At 34.0% G+C, this 16,450-nt stretch overlaps 1 protein-coding gene across 1 annotated transcript in view; it reads right to left on the bottom strand.

The window, feature by feature from the left end:
* Positions 1–16,450, bottom strand: part of AdamTS-B (ADAM metallopeptidase with thrombospondin type 1 motif B) — a 96,629-nt gene that overhangs the window by 40,570 nt on the left and 39,609 nt on the right. Inside the window, exon 7 of the mRNA XM_088261123.1 lies at positions 13,254–13,495. Coding sequence (XP_088117249.1) covers positions 13,254–13,495 — 242 coding nt within the window. The remainder of the gene's footprint in view (positions 1–13,253; positions 13,496–16,450) is intronic.

Here is a 16,450-nt window from a genome sequence, read left to right on the forward strand (position 1 = left end):
TTAAACGAAATCTGAGAAAACAAAAGTAATAATGAAATAAATTGAACCGACTACTCGCATTTACGAAAGGAGTGTAAAAAAGTTTATAGATTTATAGATACATCTCGCGACATTTCAATTGGTGTGCATTACCAAACCATGAATCATAAATTAAGAAGCTTCAGACATAAAACGAATCAAATTCAATTGAATCGAAATTGCGAGGAATATAAATGAAGAGTTTTACTCGCAAAATAAATAGAAGTCTTATGTTACCCAATAAACGTTATGATAAAAAATCACGTTTACGTTATTCAAAAAGTAAATGCTAATAAATGAATTACTTAAAGAATAAAAAAATTCGAGGTTATTAAAAAAGTTTTAAAAAAACAACAAAAAAACTTATTTTACATGATCACAATATTTTGAAATAGAGATAAATCCAATATTATAAATTTATGTACCTACATATTGAAAAGGAAGAAATGTAAAAATTTATTAAATGGGAAGATCCTCCGAAATTGGAATGGAAAGGTCTTTTAAAATAATATCATCAAATTAAACACTGATTGTCATTTGAAAAACGAAATGTAATTATGTAATTATTACATTATTCGAAATCTATTTTCCCACGTCATCTTGGGAAAGTGCATCCTTGGGTCAAATTTTGAATGAATGAGTAGTAAGTTTTGATACCTAAATATTACATATCCCTCTCTGTACTGTAAATGTCAAACGAAGAGTAATAAGCATTATTTCGCTTTAACTTAATGTTTACTCTAATGCTAGTTGAAAATCACAAAATAAGATTAAAGGTTAAATTGGGAGGATCTTCTCAACTTTCAAATTCGGGGAGGCTTAACTTTTTTTTTCTAAAAGTCTAGATATTACAAATAAATAATGCGAGTACACATATATTTATGTGTAATAAAACGCCCACAGTGAGTAAAAATATTCATAAAATTCTCATTATAATTTTAAATCTAGGAGAATGTAAGTGAGAAAGATTTTGAGTAAATTGTGTAAGTTCTCGTGTATGTATCTACTACCTACTACCTACTACCTATGTAATAGTATGTATCTACTACCTATGTAATAGTATGTATCTACTACCTATGTAATAGTATGTATCTACTACCTATGTAATAGTATGTATGGTTCACATTGGAAGACATTTTCCAGTTGCTCCTTGTGACCGTGACACAAATCTTCGCTCTTTGTAATTTATTATATATTTGGCGAATAATTATTCGAACATTGTCCTCGATATTAAAACATGGCTAATAGGAGATTCTGTGTACAATATGATTATTGTAATGCTGAAATGTGATGCTGAAGTGTGCAACCCGAAATAAATTTATGAAATTCGCCACATTTGAGCTGAGAGAACGATTTTTAGATTTCTGATTTGATGCACGATAGGAATGCATAGTTTTGTATATATGTACGAACAGGTGATATATGGTATCTAAGTAGCTGGTAACAGAGTGCAGCGGGAGTGACGTCGCGCCGATGGCGCTATATGCTAGCTAGCTCATCATAGCGAGAAGCGAGCCTAATATGGCCAGATATTACATCGGCAGCGAGTGCCTACTCCTCTACCTCTACACTCGCACTACCGAACTACCGCACTACCGCACTACCGACGCGGCGGATAGTGAAGCCGAGCCGGCCTTCAGCGACATAGAGAATTTTCGCGAAACCGACTTCTGTTTACTTATGGATAATTCGAGTATGCTAATTCTATCGAGTAAAGGTTGTCGGCTAAAACATGACGAATGCGAATACGATTATTTGTTTGCTCACTTTCCTTTTCCTCGGCTGTTGGGTCGGAAGTGAGCGAGGAGGAAGTGACACTGGAAGGCTGAAGGAAGAGACGAGTATCGCGCCGTCACGCGTCAGGCCCAAGGTCCCACGGCGAGCTGCGGCAGCGGTGCCACTCCGCCCCTTGCCCGCTCCCGTGACGCGTCACTCACCTCACTCACCTCACTCGAGTCGAGTTACCGCGATTACACTGCTCTAATACTCGGTAATGTCAATAGCCGTAGCCCGACTCGAAGCCGTCGGTTCTACAATTCCATATCATTTACTAAGTGCGAAGTGTAAACTAATAAAATCACGTTGTACGATTTCCTGAAGTGATAGAGACACTTGAGCAATTTCAAATATAAATAAGCTAATGTTCCAAAATAACCATTTTGGGAAATGTACTGATATGTATATTTATACATATTTATATATATATATATATATATATATATATATATATATATATATATATATATATATATATATATATATATATATATATATATATATATATATATATATATATATATGTATATATATATATATATATATATATATATATATATATATATATATATATATAATTTTTATTTTTAAAATGAAATCCAGATTGAACTACCCTAATATTATAACAAGGACGATTGCGTTATATGCCAGATTATAAGTAAGCTATAATAGCATTCGCGTAGCGCATAAACAAGACAATTATTAATAGTACGATATACAATCTCTCCGTATATGAGTGAAATTGTAATTATTATCTTTGTGGGCGTGCAGCGCGTGTAGTCGAGTAGGCGATGAAACTGAATATTAGAATATCTGCTTTTCACATAAAGGGTCACTATTTGCAATAATTCGTAATCAGACTCACCTTCTGTTTTGTGGCGTGTTTCAAGTAATAATAAAATAATAAAAGACCTACATAGTAAGAATGTATAAAAATTAAATAGGGGGAAAATCTATTAGCAATACAGAATGATTGTGTTATAATGAACTTTTTTATACGATCAAATATAAAAGGTTTGGTGCGTAAGTAATATTAATCTCCATAAATCATATACTCGGGTATTTAGGGGTTATGTAATCTCTAAATATATTGTTATCATTGTTTTAATTGAATTACTGATTACATTTTTTGAACTATTTTTACATTCCGAAAACTGAGACGAAATTTATCAAATACTTTATTTAACTTTTTATCACTTTAATTATTTGTGGGGGATGGACTTGCCTATATGGACCCCCAGCAAGTAATGAATTATAATGTAATCGGAACTAATATATGTAAATAGATAAGATAATATTGATGAATAGATTACTGTAGAAGAAAGTAGGGAAGTACGTAGGTACTCGATGGTACTTTATAGAAAGTACACACAAAAATGTACTGCCGATATCATGCGTGCACTCTGCACTGTAGCTGTACTCGTAGGTACAAGGCGGCCGGTAACCTTATAAGGGAGATAGTGAGTGCCTCGCGAGATGCGAGTACTCATAGTACGTCGACACGTTGCGCGTTGATGAGACACAAGAGCTAAGAATGCATACGAATCTAGTCTACAAAATCGTTTAATATTTAATGTAACGATAAATTTAATGTCATTCGTCTTCAATCTGTCAGTTCTCTGTTCATTTTCTGAATTTTTAATATACGAGTATGTAGGCATCGCGCGTGAGTTCACATTCGACTTCGGTTGCGTTTGATTCAAATTTGTTAGCACATGGGTCCTGAACATCGGAATTTACTAGATATATATTTTTTCTAAAATAATCCAAAAGACAGGTCGGCTTGGCGTAGCTGTGTAGACGTTCGACTGCGAAACTGGCGTCGCGGGTTTCTCTTCTCGCCAATTATAAAACGAATTGAAGAAATAATAATTTTCGATCTTTCCTGCCCTATGTCACTGCAGACAATCCGCTAAATACGGACTGCGGATTATTCCTACAGGGTACAGGTCCTGTGAGGATATAGGGTCTGATTCCTAGGGGGGGGGGGGAAATAATGAATGATTTTTCGCTCTATTATTTATTGAATTACCCTATTACCCAAGACTGGTACCTGAAGCGCAAGACTGATCACCTTGCCTTCATCTAATAAACAATCAATATAACAATGTGTCGATGCGATGCAGTGCCCTATGTATCTATTTGGTGCTGAAAATGGTAAGGAGAAGAAGAAGTATAGACGGGGCAGACGGGAGGATAGTATATTTTAACACGGAATTTTAGTTGAACCGGTCAACAAATTCATTGAATACACCGCACCCCACATAACGAACGAACTATAGAGATTTCTACATACATTTAGATACAATTTAGAATATCTAAAATGCATATGCATATATAACAGCATCGTGCACTTCAACAACACATTGATTTTTTGTATTTTATTTATTCCATCGTAACTATTAACGACAAAAAAATAGTGTCCTTATTATAAAAACGTTATATTTTCTTGTCTCGTATCATTATAATATTCTAAATAAATATGAAATTATCTACGTATGTCTTTGGGAATTTTTTTGAAAAGCCCTCGCTTATTGATTTGTGCTTGTTAAAATTATATATTAGTATTTAATTATGTTATTGAGTAGTAAATTAAAAAGCACAAGGAAATCGATAAAAATGTAAAGGTTGGGTTATAGTTTACTGATTGTATTTATTTGATTTGACCATTAAGGGACTGCATTACGTATACGCGTTTTTCAACATGCATTATTATTCAGAGAACTTACAACGCTAATAAACGTGAACTTTATTTATTCGATATAAACGAGTTTTTATAAAAGTATACGATACAATATAATGAATGATGGCGCAGTTACTCGTGAATAAACATTCAGTTTAACTCCTTACTTTATGACCTATATTGTGTCTCTCAGTACTAAATTACATATACTTATGTGATTATACACATAACATTGGTGATTTATTTATAGTTGCGGAGATTCGTACTTATAATGTAGTAATAAATTGGAAAACCTTGGTATAACGTTATACAATATATACAAACATGGCCAGTATTTTTTGCAACTAGATAAAGTACATTATATATATATATATATATATATATATATATATATATATATATATATATATATATATATATATATATATATACATATATATATGTATATATATATATATATATATATATATATATATATATATATATATATATATATATATATATATATATATGTATATTTATATATATACATATACAAACAGGGTGTCCCATAATCCTACGTTTATTTAAGGGGTGTTATAACCTTAGTATTCCAAATATTTCCACTTTTACAAATTTCGCCTTAGATCAATTAAAATAATATATATATATATATATATATATATATATATATATATATATATATATATATATATATATATATATATATGTGTATATATTTATATATATATATATATATATATATATATATGTATATATATATATATATATATATATATATATATATACATATATCCATACATATATACATCCGCGACTCTAACCGTGGGAACACAATCCGACACGTAAATTATAGCTACGTGTATGTTTATACATATTATAATATGAAAGTAAATTATATAATATGTTAAGGATTAAAAAAAAAGCAACCGGTAAATTCATAAAAAACAAAGTTATTTTTAAATTTCTGTATTTTTACAACTAGTTTTGGAACTATTAACTAGAGCGAAATTGGATGCAGAAAATATAGTATTTTTGTTTGAGTAGATTGCACTCGGGCAGGAATGGCCGAAGCGGGTTGACTACCCATCATTCGTCACTCATGGCGGCAGTCACCACCACCTGTGTACTTTGCACGGTGTGCGGTGTGTGGTGTGTGGAGAGCGGTACAGTTAGCTCTAGTTGCGGCTATACTTTCTTTGTTGGACGTAGGAGTAGTCCAACAGGAGCTCATGTTGTCCGCACTGCCCGCGGTGAGGCAATAAAATACATAAATAATAAGCTGTATATAAATACACATGTTACATGTTGTTAATTGTATTGTTTTCCTGAGAATTCTGGCTATTAAATGTAGCTTTACACAAATGCCAAAGCGGGAATGAATGTTAAGTCCGAATAGTCAGGAATATTTCAATGTAATCCTACAAGCAAACTCATTTTTTTAAAAATTTATTATACCTCTTAATATGAAGTACATATAATGATGTATCTTTATGAATGCTTCATATTTAGTTTTCACTAATATTCAATTGAACATAATGTATTACATATTATAGGTAACATAGGTATTTGAATACAAGATTTATTTCGTAACTGTTGACAAATTTCCTAATAGTTCCGGTTGATGTGACGTCTTCATCATTCATTCATGTGTTTTTCATTGCATAAAATTATTTAATCAAGGTTTTTTTGTCTTCGTTTTAATATGGGCGTGGCATACCGAGGAATAAATTTATTTCTTTTCATTAATTAATTTTCATTCATAAATCATTTAATTAATGAAAATATTTTATTTGTAATGTATGTAAAACTATATTTATGAAAAAATCAATTAATTTTTTTTATTGATATATTGTTGAAAGACAACAATATATCAATAAAAAAATTAAATTGATTTTTATTAATATTTTATCGCGCGTTGAGAATAATTATTATGTAAATATTATAATATTACGACCAATTTTCTTCTCATGGAACGATATGAAATAGAATTCTCATATTTTTTGTTATTTTTTATTTATTTAAATAAATTTTGTAAAATAACTTTATTATTTTTTAATATTTTTTTTAAAATATGATGATTGGTATTTTCGTAATAAAAAGTAATATCACAAAGATTAAGCTAAGTGTATTATTTATAATAAAATCTGAAACACGATGTGTAATTTAAAAATTTACACATGCCATCTAAAAAAATCCCTTTATTGTCCAAAATCTTAAAAGAGGATTTTGATCACTTCAAAATCCATAACTTTGTGACTATATTATATATCTCCAAATTTATGCACATCAAAGTTTACAGATACTCGGCGATAAAATCACTCGGACAAATATTTTAATCACATCACGTACAAAATAAAGTCTTAATATTTTATTGTAACATAGCTGTATTCCATTTAAATTGTTCGGCTTCACTGAGCATTCTCAGTTATACCAGGTCGAGCTTTACGAATAGGTTCTGAATCAAACAGCCGAGAATCTCTACTACTCTCCACATCGACATCTGTTACTCTTCTTTTTCTACCGAACGGTGTAGATCTACGCTTCTGCATCTCTAATGACTCCGAGTCTGTAGCCAATATCGCCGTTCGCGTACTAATGCAGATGCACAATGTAATCACTTACATCGGTAGTAATATTGGGATTGATTCGGTCATAAAATGAAATCTTCAAGTCTCTCGAGAGCTATTTTGCTAGGGCCATGAGTGCTCTAAAGTTGGTCGTTATCTTCGTATACAGGTAAAACATATTCGCCAGACGGATCGCCGACCAGGAAACTGTCGCGAATGGAAAACCAGAAAAGTATGCGGTTCACCTATTTACCATTACGGCAAACTGTCAAGAAGCGCAGGCACCGGTGCGCGGTGACCGGTGAGTGACAGCCGACAGCCGACAGCCGATGGAGGAGAGTGCAGTCCGCACCGTGTGCTGAGAATATTCTACGTGCCTAGGTGTACTCGGGCTCGGGATACACTTTCTCGCGTTCTCCAATAATCGGAATTCTGTATTTGCAATTTTATACTACAAGAAAGGCGATTTGTGTTTTTATAGTGCGTCGACAACTTTCGGCTGAAATTAAGATAAAAATATACGTGCAATTAATCGTACATAACAAAAACTGATAAGCGAGTCTACTTCTATGTATTGTACATACTCGTGTGTCAGCACAAACAATATTTCGTCTAATGAAACAATTCATCCGAATTGAATTAGTCAGTTTCTTAGATAGGAAGGAGCTACATATAAAATAATTTAATCGTAATAAATTGGAGTAAAACACCTAACCTTTAACATGATTTATCTTGAATGTATTAAGTCAATAAAACTAATTGGAATATTTATTTCTAGATGGATTAATAATAAAAACATTTGTTTAACGTACGTTTATCGAATTGCAAGATTAGAGTCTTAGTTTTAATATAACGTTTGGTTTGAATTATTTTTTTTTTGGTTTTGAGTGAGAATTATTTTCGCTATTTTCCATTCACATTATATTGCCCATTTAATGTATCATATTATTTATTTACCTGTTAAAGGTCGACTTTTTTATAATAATGAGATTTAGAAGCGGATCACTGTTTCCATACAGGAAGTGAAGGTCTGCACTTTCAGTACTGACATCATTATAAGTCAATAGACAATACTAATTTGATGGAGTCAGCGCAGTTCGCGATACAATTAATATATGCGATTATAGCCGAAACATATAATAATTATTGATTAGATCTACGAAATTTAGGACCTCGTAAGAAAATCGTAAATAAAGAAACGCATTTAAGGTAAGGCTACACTTCCTACATCTTTTAATGTTATGTTCGTCCTCGCGCACAGGATATGAATAACATTAAACTTTATATTTGTACGAATCTGAACGCACACAAATGGGTTGGTACATATTGAATAACCTCTGTTCAAAAAGCGTCCGATTTTTTTTTCAGAGGTACTCAACTGATATATGTCAGGAGATGTTCTAGGTACCCAGAAAAGATGGTGTCTTCGTGAATACGCGTAATTCTTTTTTGCCCTTAGAAACTATTTGAAGAGAAAGGAAGAATAATCATCATCCGTGGTGACAACCTGGTATTGCCCATGAATAGTATCTTCCGCGCTATTGTAGTTTTTATGAAAAAAATGGGAAAGGATACTTTTTGAACGCATGGTATGTATATATGTACAGTTTATCTCTTTGTGCCTTATCCCGACGCAGATGGTGCAAAGGGCACCGCATTGGATAGATGCAGTATTTAAATGATCACCAATTATACTACGGAAAAGTGATCGAGAAAGTCATGACCGCGACCGAAGGGATGATAAATCATTTAGTAGAAATAGACGCATTATAGAATAGGTTTGGAATTACAGGACATGCCGATTTAGTGACGAGTGATCGAATTCCCGAATGTATGTATTTATTGAATATAAATAAATCAATAATAGAGGCATTATATATAGGTTTATACTTGATAAAAAAAACTTACCCGTACGAAGTAAATAGATTTTGTAAAACCAAACTAAATACAAATTTTTATTCGCTACTTTTTATTTATTTTACTAAGAACTAATGAACGAGGCGATAAACAAACATTTTACAAACTTAATTGCCAATAATTTATTCTTTTTATTAGCATAATTAAACTCGGCTATAGCCAAGGAGCAAAAAGATTTCTCGGTCAAGAAAAAGCGCGGATTGCATATGATTAGCGCTCTTATCTTATGCCGCAAGAGTAGAATACGTCTTGCATAAAATAAAGTTTACAATACAATGACATTTCTCTCTCCCGCCCCGCTTTCTGGACCAGAACTCCTTCCATTCAACTATATGTAGTGGACACGACCGAACGCAACATGCAGGCCCTATTTTATAGTGAAAATAAGGCTAGATTTCATATCGCAGTCATAACTCATAACGTCACTTATTAACGGTCTTCGCGCCAACCATTTATGTTTTTTAACAGAGTATCTATAAGTTATCTGCCATCAATTTTAATAATTACTTCTATCGTATATCTCCACTTTCTTCCCATCGAGATCCCCTATATATGTGTCCCTAGTCCTAGTGGTACCTAGTGGCTCGGTGGTATTGACATGTAAATAATGTAACGTTCAACTTTACATAATATACGAGTATTTCTGCAATACTTTGCAAACTTCTATGCATAATAAAATCATCTAGGAGTTGAAATAAACTAAAACATCGATTCAAGCTACGACTTTGTAACAACTTTACAGGGCGTTTAAAAAAATACATGAAATATCATGGTACTTATACTCATAGTGTAGTAGTTAGCGCGCTAGGCTACCACCATGCTGGAGGTCCCGGGTTTGATTCCCAAAAAGGTCAAAATAAATATTAGTGAATTTTCAGTCTAATATTTATTTACTATCACCCTGGACTGGTACCTAAAGCGCAAGGCTGATCACTTATCGTTCATGTATTTAACGATCAAGATACCACTGCTTTATACGATGCAGTGCCCTATGCACCATGGACAAGGGTTAGAAAAGGTTGATGTTGGCATATAATGCAATGAGTTTATAAGACGATAAAGTAATATTATGAGCTAGTTTACAATTCAACCACAAATGATATATCATATACGAAATATTTCGTATACGAAAGAAAAATAATAATTTTAGTTTATTAACTTAATTAAATTAAGAATATCGTTAATAATTATTATTATTAACGATATGTTTTTTGTAAAGACGAGGATAGTATGCAAATAAAATATAAATATTTTTTACTCGGTTAGTTATTTTAGAACACTATGCATATCAATATACGAGTACGTGGCACTAAATAAAGATACGAAGAATAGGATTTTATCTTGTTCATTAGGAAATAGTATGACTCGGTCAAAGAGATGATACGACAAAAGTATGTTATATGAAAATACAAAATCTGGAAAGAAGTCAAAAACTCCCCAAGGCCCAATGAGCCCAATGTATGAAAGCTATGGCAGCGAAAAAGCAAAAAATGGTGACGAACGAGAAAGAAATAAACGAGCGATATAAGGAGTATTTTGATCGGGTGTATGGAATTCATACGACTTTTAACATTAGTGGCAGGGATACATTTAAAAAAAAGAGAAAGTATGGAAATTATGAAAAATACCACTTTGCATTAAAAAAAATAAGGACAATGTTGCCTTAGAATATATCAACACCGGTGAAGAAATACTAATAGTTCTCCGATGCGCGATGATGCACAGACTCTAACCCGAGTAGAGGAGACTCATATTCCCGACACCGGAGGACGGCAGTTATAGTGCCTTTCTACAAAGGATAAGATTCTAGGGGAAGCTACAAAGCTGTGAGCCTGTACATTGCTCTCGGTTAAGATGTTTGGAAAAATACTTGTACGAAGGTTACCAGCCATAACAATAGTATGGGATGTTCCTCTCAAACGTAAATACAATTCACGGATTTATGAATGGGAGAAGATGAATGTAATTTTTTATTTGAGAAATATGATGGAATAGTCTTGGGCGAAAAATCAAAGACCTTCCTTGTACATTTGTGGATTTACAAAAGGCGTATGATCGAGATGATAAAATGAAACTTAGAATACGAAAAGAAAAGGTATAGAGTAAGAGTACAGATTATGAGTACAGAGTAAGTAGAAAACATATTCGAGGTGTTGCAGCCTTTTACGAGAATATCACCGAGTGCGTTAGTATAATTGTTTTTTTTTCATCTCTAAAGGTGCAAAGCGGGGATGTGTGATGACGCCACGGCTGTTATACATTGTATACATTGGCAGTGTATAATACATTGATAGAAGCGTGAATGATTTGAAATGCTTAAATATTGGAGTTGCAGTACTTCTTGCAGATACTAAAGAAGACCTGCAGGCGCTGGTGACAAAGATGTACGTGTGCAAGGAAGGTGATTTGTTGGTGAAATGTTGAAAAATAATAAATAAAAGTTATTTAAAAGGTGAATGTAGATCTGGGTATAAAATAGTGGTAAAAAAAGAAATGGTAGATGATTACGTGTATTTGGGAGGAGTGTTATCTAGGGATGTAAAGATTGAGTGAACGGACTGGTACCGACCCTCATACGAGTATGTGGAAGATTCGTTCGCCACGGGGAGGGTGCTAGGTGCTGGGGAAGGGGGAGCGTAGATACTTATGACGATAATTCAATGGCAAGGCGTTTTAAATACGATCGGTTTTAAAACCGATAATTATAAATTAAAACATAATTATTCGAGTCATAAAAATTCGCTTTATTCATTGAATACATTTTAAACGTTATCCGTGATTTTTGAAAAACCTTATTGTTTACTTGACAAACGCTCGAGAACATCATTTTCAATTTTATTTTAACATAACCTAAGAAAATTATAAAAATTTACCAGTTAGTTTATTTACTACATTTTGAGTGTCCAAATACTTGTTCAAAAATTTGTGATGTAAATATAGTTTATACTATATGGTGAACTTCTAGAATTACAATTTTAGTAAAAAACTACATGTTCACTAAAAAAATCATTGTACATACTTATTTAATTGCATTATTTTTTTTTTCAAAATTAAAGTTATGTATTTGTTCTTCGTAATGTCAGAAAAAGTCTTGCGTGTATTATTTATTGCCGAGCTCTCCGAAGGTAGAGTTAAAAAAAGGATTTTGCTCACTACTAGGTTACGAAACTTGCATTATCAGTTACACGTTTTGTTACTTTGAATTGAATTGTAATTATGTATGGCCAACCGAGCGCAATATAAACATGCTTACCTACATTTAGTTTATTGCGCTAATAACATATTTTAATTGCTATGGAGCAGAATAGTGGAAACATCTGCGAGATAAGAAGGATAATAAGAACTTCCTACTATTGTGTGTCTGGTGTCTAGTCTACACTAGTAGTCCTCCCCGGAGCGCAGGTGGAGAGATACTATCAGTAGCAGTTAAGCGATATTTAAGTGCCATTAAAATGGTTTTTGGAATCCCACGAGCTCAGAGCTTTAGTGCTATGTTTCAGAACTAGAATGTAGAGGTCAGGGACGCGAGGACAATGCATCGCTGTACAGTGCGCACACTACCGCGCTGTACAGTGCCAGTGCCAGTGCAGTCACTCCGCGGCTCCCCCTTACCGCGGAGAACGCGATGCTCTCCCATACGACGTACAAGTAACGCTATCCGTAACAACGCGTCCTTAAATTCCTCCAGTATTTGTAACCTAAGAAATGTAACTAAGAATGACAACAACTTCTAAGAAGTAAGTAGAAATGCTATATATCGTGACGATAGTAAGAGAGAAAATGACAAAAAATAGCGTATGCGAAAAGTGAACCCAGAATAAAAATAAATTTATATCGAGAATACCTAACATCGATGAATATACAGACAAGATAACCAAATACCTGTATGAAATAAATAATAATATATACTTTCACGAGTGTGAGAAAAAGGCGGAAGTTTATTTATTATGATAAATAGATAAATGTAAAATCGGTAGAAAGCTAGTGAATCTTTGTCAGCTTAGGTTATTCAGTCTGATAGTAAGCTAGGCACATATAATTTCGCCAATCGTAGGACTGCGCGACTTATAAGGGCTCGCGCTATAACATCAGAGCTTGGGTAAAATTCTACCAAATTTTTGTATTAAGATTCCACCAAACGAGATTTTTAGAGAAAAAAGCCTAAAATAGAGCTCTACCGATCTGTTTTAGCCTTTGTTTGTCGGCATTATTGGACAAGGCACGACCCCCTGCAGTTTAGTTAGCGCGGGATTGTTAGCGGGAAGCGGGTAGAGTAGATAAGGCCATACCTACAAGGGACATTCTGCCTCGCACAGATGTCCCTCCTGGTGATGAGGATGGCCACGTCGTGGTGGTTGGGGTGGTCGTCCTCGTCCGGGTTCAGGTCGCGCTGCCAGCGACAAAAGTTGGCCAGAGTCGTGTCCGCGTTGGTCGTGATGTTCAAGTCGCCCTCCTCCTCTAGCAAGATGATCTTCACCACCACTATGTTTATGTAGTTCCCGATGGTGGGGTCCAGGTACAGCGTGGAGACCTGCGTAGAACATTTTCCGTGAGCTTATTGAATGAGATTCGCAGTACCTACTCAGGATAGTGTAACAAATTACAGATTAAAGAACTGTTTCCGATATATATATATATATATATATATATATATATATATATATATATATATATATATATATATATATATATATATATATATATATATATAAATATATTTGTGTAGGGTATATGCACAGGGCATTAACATATAGTATATCGTCCTCATACAGGAGAAAATGATAAAGTACATTTTTTAAAACGTGATTATTGACTATTTGACATCTTATTAGCTTTATGTTGACCTTGAAAAAATCCCAAAGTGATTTTAAACTTTGAAGTATAATATATTGATCTGTTAAAAATTCCTAACTGCATTGATGACAAAAGCCCTCCTGAACATTTTATGTAATGTTAGTTGGTCAATTTCTCATGTACCACTACGAAATATTAATTGTTTCATATTTCGTTTGTATTTATAAATTCTGTATTTCAGCGAAAATGGTTTTGTATTTAAGGATAAAATCTCTAAATCTGCTAATGCATTATTTTTACGGTTGAATTAAAATAAAATATTTTTACCACTAACCTTCCAAGTAGTGAACCACCTTGACATCGTGTGATTTAAAAAAACTCCTAGATGTTATTTTTCTTCGGATTTTCTTCGGATGTTCTAACGCTAGCGTATATTTATATTAGGACAGCAAGATACCGGTATAACGAAAATATAACGCCTATTAATAAATTACTAATACACCTACAACTGCACGCAATAAACGGACAGAATAGAAATGTTTTATATGTACACACACACACGCACACGCACTCACACAATCGAAAATAAAAAAACGTATTGTCTCAATAAGTCACACAATATTTAGTATTGTTTTACTAACTAGTGTCGCTCATTCTACAAACCTACAAAATATAGATCTACAAACTTACATGTCTACATAATACATACTTTTCTTTCAAAATTGTTTTTTTGTTATTTTCATTCACGTTTTTTATTATAAGCAATATTTTGAGGGAATCCTAAAATGAAATATATATATATATATATATATATATATATATATATATATATATATATATATATATATATATATATATATATATATATATATATATATATATATGTATATATATATATATATACATACATATATATTTATATATATATATATATATATATATATATATATATATATATATATATATATATATATATATTTATATATATATATAAATATATATATATATATATATATATATATATATATATATATATATATATATATATATATATATATATATATATATATATATATATATATATATATATTTAGATATATAGAGGGCTAAGGGAATTTAATTGGCTGGTTTAAGTGATTGTATTTACACGATGTAACATCACCATTCTGCCTGTCCTGCAAACTCGCATATAAAACATTCTTTGGCACGTGGAATATACTCGTATATAAAAGTTTTGAACTTTTAAATTACAAAGTCTATTGAGATATCTCTTAACCCTTACAGCTCCTATGTACACAAGTTGTGGCCATCGGGTTTTTCCCACCAACTCCTTTGTCCACTACGTGTAGCCATTTTTTTATCATACATTTTTTATGAACTTCAAATAGGATTTTGCTATTTATTTAAATGTAAGAATCAAATGAATACCCTAGAAACACTGTCTTATTATCTGACCATTCCTTTGTCATCGGGAATGTGGGCAACAATTGAGTCGCGCGCGACAGCAGGCGAACCCAGATATAAAAAGTTATCATATATTAAAATACATTATTGAAATACATTAAAAATAGCTCGGAGTTGGTGGGAACTTCTATGAAAAAAACTTGGAGCCCAAAGGGTTAAAAAAACAAACAACCTACCTCCACGTAACGCGCCCTTCTCCCGCTCTCCTCTCTACTCTACAGTTAGTGTACGAGACTCACCATGTTCATGATGGTGAGGAGATATGTCTCCACGTTGCCTTTCTGGTGGAAGTCCGTCATGCTGGAGTCTGCCACGAGGAGCACCTCTACGTGGCGCGGTCTGCTTACGGAGCGCGCCCTTCTCCCGCTCTCCTCTCTACTCTACAGTTAGTGTACGAGACTCACCATGTTCATGATGGTGAGGAGATATGTCTCCACGTTGCCTTTCTGGTGGAAGTCCGTCATGCTGGAGTCTGCCACGAGGAGCACCTCTACGTGGCGCGGTCTGCTTACGGAGCGCGCCCTTCTCCCGCTCTCCTCTCTACTCTACAGTTAGTGTACGAGACTCACCATGTTCATGATGGTGAGGAGATATGTCTCCACGTTGCCTTTCTGGTGGAAGTCCGTCATGCTGGAGTCTGCCACGAGGAGCACCTCTACGTGGCGCGGTCTGCTTACGGAGCGCGCCCTTCTCCCGCTCTCCTCTCTACTCTACAGTTAGTGTACGAGACTCACCATGTTCATGATGGTGAGGAGATATGTCTCCACGTTGCCTTTCTGGTGGAAGTCCGTCATGCTGGAGTCTGCCACGAGGAGCACCTCTACGTGGCGCGGTCTGCTTACGGAGCGCGCCCTTCTCCCGCTCTCCTCTCTACTCTACAGTTAGTGTACGAGACTCACCATGTTCATGATGGTGAGGAGATATGTCTCCACGTTGCCTTTCTGGTGGAAGTCCGTCATGCTGGAGTCTGCCACGAGGAGCACCTCTACGTGGCGCGGTCTGCTTACGGAGCGCGCCCTTCTCCCGCTCTCCTCTCTACTCTACAGTTAGTGTACGAGACTCACCATGTTCATGATGGTGAGGAGATATGTCTCCACGTTGCCTTTCTGGTGGAAGTCCGTCATGCTGGAGTCTGCCACGAGGAGCACCTCTACGTGGCGCGGTCTGCTTACGGAGCGCGCCCTTCTCCCGCTCTCCTCTCTACTCTACAGTTAGTGTACGAGACTCA

The sequence above is a fragment of the Brachycentrus maculatus genome, unplaced genomic scaffold (genome assembly GCF_059751285.1).
Source record: "Brachycentrus maculatus isolate JH-2025_06_01 unplaced genomic scaffold, ASM5975128v1 h1tg000147l, whole genome shotgun sequence".
Taxonomy (NCBI): Eukaryota; Metazoa; Arthropoda; class Insecta; order Trichoptera; family Brachycentridae; genus Brachycentrus; species Brachycentrus maculatus.